Source organism: Centruroides sculpturatus, unplaced genomic scaffold (assembly GCF_000671375.1).
Source record: "Centruroides sculpturatus isolate CEXI.00-Female unplaced genomic scaffold, Cexi_2.0 scaffold950, whole genome shotgun sequence".
Taxonomy (NCBI): Eukaryota; Metazoa; Arthropoda; class Arachnida; order Scorpiones; family Buthidae; genus Centruroides; species Centruroides sculpturatus.
Window position 1 is genome coordinate 299,925 of NW_019385096.1, and position 6,000 is coordinate 305,924.

General features: G+C 27.8%; 1 protein-coding gene across 1 annotated transcript in view; it reads right to left on the reverse strand.

Moving 5' to 3' along the window:
* LOC111634624 (kinesin-like protein KIF14) overlaps window positions 1-6,000 on the reverse strand; it is a 69,293-nt gene that overhangs the window by 28,177 nt on the left and 35,116 nt on the right. The window contains exons 14-16 of the mRNA XM_023379452.1: window positions 5,006-5,050; window positions 4,701-4,919; window positions 4,485-4,625 (exon numbers count right to left, since the gene is read on the reverse strand). Of these exons, the coding sequence (XP_023235220.1) occupies window positions 4,485-4,625; window positions 4,701-4,919; window positions 5,006-5,050 (405 nt within the window). The remainder of the gene's footprint in view (window positions 1-4,484; window positions 4,626-4,700; window positions 4,920-5,005; window positions 5,051-6,000) is intronic.

The window sequence follows — 6,000 nt, forward strand, 5'->3', positions numbered from 1 at the left end:
GCTTTGCACCTGGAAACTGATGGACCATTTAAGGTGAGATCTTCAAGGTTTTAAATTATCTTCTCAATGAAATACAAATTGAAAGAGCACTTTATACAATTCTTTATGCTAAATGCTTTCATATGAAGTACTGGTCAGTGATAAAACTAGGACACAAGTGTGATTTGGTTGCCACAATACATTTGTTAAATCATGGTTTGAATTCATTTAAGCTTCCAGTTTATATACAATTTTACAAATTTTATAATTTACAAATATTAATTATAAAATATCTTATTTATTTTCCATTCCTGCTAGTTATTTTGCTGTATCAATTCACCAAATTAATTTGTTCCTACAGGTCATCTATATGCTAAATACTTTTAATTACTTAATAAACTAAAAACAATTGACAAAATTAAAAGACTAATGCATGATATTACATTTACTTATTGTTAATAAGCTTTTACCTATCAATAGTTTCATTAAATTCAAGCAATTTTTTTATTCATCAGAAGAAACTAAGTAGCCCAAAAACTCATCCAAATGATATAAAAAAAGATCCAAAACCTTTATCATTTGAATAACTCAAAAAGTAGTCCAATTCCAAATTTTTTACATTATTTAGCAACCTGTGTATGTTCAGCCATTGACCAAGTTACAGACAATAGTGAAACATCCAGGATCTGTACAGGTAATTCCATCTGTGATTCTCTGACATTTCCTGACCAATTATGACATAATTCTCTGACCTATTAACATCTCTGCATTTCCAGGGGGGTCTGTCCAGATATGTTGGCCCTGTCCCTCACCATTTGGCTGCCCCATTGTGGGCCTAGCCGAATCCATAATGGCCTTGCTTAAAGATGCCCTCTTAGTACCAACAGGGGAGAAAGAGTAAAAAACAGAAAAAAAGCCTGACGTAATAATAATAAACCAAATAATTGCCATAATAAATCACTTATCTCTAGTACCAAATTACTTAATAGTAAATTATTAATACAGCATTTAATTAGCCTGATAAATTACAGTGATAGTTTGGTTTATTGTAATATTTTATTATTCTAATTTTCATTGTTTAATGAACATGGTCTTTCATTTTATTTGAGTTTTCAGTTAGCCAAGATAGTGTCAGTCCACATTATCTCAGATAACCAGATTCTACAGTACATTTATTTATTGCTAAATTTAAATAATTTATAAATGATTAATATTTTAAAAGTAGTAGTCTTCTACTTTTGTAAATGAACATGTTCTAAATTTCCGNATTTAATTAATTAATTAATCAAATTTCTCAATTTTTTCATATTTTTCTAACTGAAAAAAAATCACTCATATTCTGATAAGATGACAAACATGTACTTTCAAACCTGTTAATCATTTTACAATAATATCCTGAGTTACATAAGTAATATGGACCATAGACCTTAACATAACTTGAATTTTACATAAGTCAAATTTGTAAATTGCTTAAGTGTAACTATGTAATTAATAAGTCAATACTGTATTTATTATCATATATGTACTGTACATATATTATTTATTATTTTTTTGCATAAAAGAATTGTTTATGAAAAATAATGCCCAGTACACTTGTGTATGTGCTTACAATTACACCAAAAAGTAAAGAATTAGCAGAGCAATAAAGAAATAAATCGATACAGGGTGAAGAAAAAAAAAGAGAGAGAGAGAATGAATGAATGTTTGAAATAGAATAATTCTTTTTAAATTACATGTTTCTCTACTCAGATTTTTTCCAATTTTTGAGATTTACATTTTATGTAACTGCAAATTTATGTAAGTCCCATATTACTGTAACTCAGGGTATTACTGTATAACAATTTTCATTATCAGATATACAATATTAATAAATAATAATAATAATAAACATTTAAAAATTTCTTTAAAATGCATTAAATTAAACTGTATTAGTATAAAATCAACTTTAAATTGCATGTTGTTGCACAAGTGTGATGCTGTCATGCCTTATTTGCACACCACTTGTATGATAGAATGGAACTTTGCTAATTTACATGCAAGTAACTGAAACTTGTCATATTTTGTGGTGTTGATTTTACACAGGTTTTTTGGTTTGTTGCTCTAATTTTGGACACCAATGCAGAATATAGGATAATTATGCTTGTGTATTTCATGTATTGCTTCATAAACATGGTTAAACAGGGATAACAGCTAATGGTCTTGACTTTAAAGCTTATTGTAGAAGCTAGGACATCTAAACATTAAAAAATCATATAAATAATACTTATAACTGCTGAATAAAAGAAAGAAAGCATTTTATTAAATTAAATTTAATAAGTTACATATGTATATTTAAAAAATGAAACAAAGAAGAATAAAACAGAGTCAGCAAATTAGAAACTGCAGGTGTCACTAACCAGATCAGTACATGTTTTCTACACTGTTACTTATTAACCTACAATCACCTGCAGTTTTCCTTTTTACAGGATCAAATGCATAAAGTAGCAATTTTCCACTGACTTTTTTACATTGTAATTATGTTGTGTATATATAGGTAAGTACTGTATGTATGCATGTATGTACAGTGATACCCCGAACTTACGCGATAGTTGGGACCGAGCGATAACAGTGTAAGTCGAATTCGCGTAAGTCGGGGTATAATTTCGCAATTCGTGTAAAATTGAAGTCGGATGTATGTAAGCTAATAAATGTTCTCGTTAATCTTATCTCTTCTTTTGATTCATTCACGGTTACAAGAAATCACACATAGAGTCTCTGAAGGTTCTGTAGATATAACAAACACAGAAATAAATAACACAAAATAAATTGTAGCTATGTGTCGATTCCGCACGACATGTCTGAACATGTAAGCTGAACAAAAGTGTGGGGGGAGTGAGTAATCGAGAGTTGCGTGGCGCTCAAACAAAAGACGAATTGACGAGATTTGAAAATCGCGTAACTCTGGGTTTGCGTAAGTCGGAGTGGCATAAGTCGAGGTATTACTGTATATAACTTGTGGCCTTCCCTTGTAACAGCCTTTAAGAACCTTAAGGTTGTTGTCAAAGTGACAACTTCAGAGATGAAATGAATCATCTGTCTTGTAACAACAATGCATCCATGATCAAAGTAACTAAGGTTGCCACATTTACTCATTTTCGTTGATTTTGGTACAAATCAAAAAAACTAGTATATTTACAAACTGTGATTACATCTCATTTTTCAAATAGCATTTTCTCTCTTTGTGTAATTTTATTGTTTGAGAAGCACAAGAAGAGAAAAATGAAAATAATTTTTTTTTTATTTGAATACTTAATAAACTTAATTTAATACTTGTCTTAGGCTTTCATTAAATTTATAATTTGTTTTGGCCTCCACTGTTTCTATATTATCTGATATTTTCATTAATCTGCCATTTATTGATCATATTTAAGTCAGATAATTCCATCTCTATTGTATTATAGAATAATCAACACACAATTTCATACTCTAAATCATCATAAATCCATACTATAATTACTATAAAAATTAACAAGATTATAAACACAAAAATAATTATTTTCAATACACAGATTTATGCATAGTTTATAGATTATACATGATTTATAAATCATCTATGTTTCTTTTGTAATAATTTGTTGAATTAAAAAAAATTTTTTTTTGAATATTATTTTTTTATGAAAATAATTTTGTATTTATTGTCTTTTGTTCATTATAATATACAAAATAGAGTAAGATGAAATCTATTTCCAGTTCATTAAGGTACTCGTATAGAATGTAAATGTATTTCACATACATCATTTTGAAGCTTATTTGACATAGATGAGCCAAATTGTATCATTTTCACTGTTTAGTTTCATCCCTCCTTGCCATTCCAGCTATTAAACTTACCCTCTGTCCAGTATAAAAACACTTCTAAATACAATTTGACATTCTTTCATACATTTCCAATAACTTTTTAGGTCAGAAGAACTAATGTCATTTCTTTTGAATAAAATGAAATTTAATCAAAGAACAACTCTTACAGGTAGATGAAAAAGAAATGAAAAACTATGTTCAATTAAATGTTGTCCACTTACATTCATTTCTGCAAGCAAATTATCTTCAAAGGTATTACATGGTTATTCAAACATTTTCAGAGAAATGAAGGTTATGTGATGAAGGAACATACAGACATGTTTGTTAATATTAGTCTTTATTAGAATTAATCAGGATTAGAATTGAATCTATCTATCTATCAAATCAATCAATCAATCTAGCTATTATCTATGTATCCATCCTCTCAAACATCCATAATACACCTAGACAAACTCTATTTCCAATTTGTTAAAATACTAATGTTATATACTGAGAAATATGTCATATTAATAAGTTTTATGTAAATAAATTTATTTGCTTCTTTATTTTTCCTATTTATTTGTAACTTAACAATTTTTTACTGCAAATATTTTGCTGGGATACAACTAGTTATTTATAATATTTGTATAATTTAATGAAAAATTTATGTTTAACATAATTTTCTACTGTACCTGTACTAATTTCCGAAGTCTTTCTAATCTTTCTTCAAATGTTTCCAGTGACCAAAATGTTGCAATATTATGATTAACACTATGAACTTTTATTGCCAATTCAAGTCCTGTATTAGTAAGAACATCACATCTATTTAATACCTGTATGAAAAAATTAAATAATTATAAACAAAAATTTAATAATATATGTAATTATGTTCTTACAATTACTCTTACAATGTCAGTTCCCAGTTCTTTTGTCAATTCATTGGCTTCTTTCAATCTTACTGATAACTGATAAAGACTTCCAACTTTTTCTTGTTTCTGTTGAGATTCATATTCAATACCTGTTTGCAAAGTCATATCCAATTTTGATTTCCAATTATCTAAATCACTAGACACATCATTAAACATTTCAGTAATTTTATCCAAAAAATCAGATGAATAGGGAACAAACTGAAATATTTTAAAATAATTTTTATTTACAATAAGCAATATTTGTTAATTTAAATTATAGCATTTGTAATTTCAAATAATATTACCTCTTTAATATCAGATTTTTTAGATTGTAACTCTGTACCCAAATCCTATAAATACATGAAGTATATATTGAATAACAAGAGACATAACAATCTTTTAAAAAAATTAATAGTATATTAATAATAATAATAAATAAAATGTAATTTTCAATACAGGTATACCTCGCCCTACAGTAATTGGTTCCAGGAGAGGCAACGTAAGTCGAATTTACTTGTCACTAGGCTAAACCATAAATTACCATTTCTAGTTCTGTATTTTATTTATTAATGCATTTTTAATAATATATAGTTAATAAGGATCTATTTTAAGCTTATAAACAAATAAATTTTAGTTTTTAATATAGTACAGAAAAAGTAATATAAATTTACAAATGCAGGTACTGTAAATACAGTACATACTTGTAAATGTATATATTTTAATATGATTTTATGTGCTTTAAACGTTTTTCTAGTGATATTATGACTTCAATATTTTGGCGGACAGACATAAAGTCAAATAAAATGACTTAAACTTGATTTTTATTTTTCCATATACTTTTTTGACAAACGACGTATAATCGGGAACGACGTAACTCAAAATGACGTAAGTTGAGGTATACCTGTATATGAAAAATCCAAGCTCTGCTTACCAGAACTTTTAATTATTATAATAAAAATTTACAACAGAAAAGTTACAACTAACAATGTTCAAGTACAGGTAGACCTCCTACAACGTGGTACCTTTATAACGCATTTTCATTCCAACGCGGTTGGAAAAATGCAGTACAGTAGATCCCCCTATAAGACGGTAGATACGTTCCGTTCTTTATGAATCAATTTTGTAGGAATCATAGTTTACGGACTACGGCTGTTTGAAAGGTTTTCTTCCATAAAATTAATCGATTCTAGACTAATTCGACTCAACATTTCCAAAATACGTATATTTTTTTGAAAATAATCCGTATAAACTACGTTATAAACAAAAAATTGTAGGATTGCTTACCGAGTGTGTACCGTTC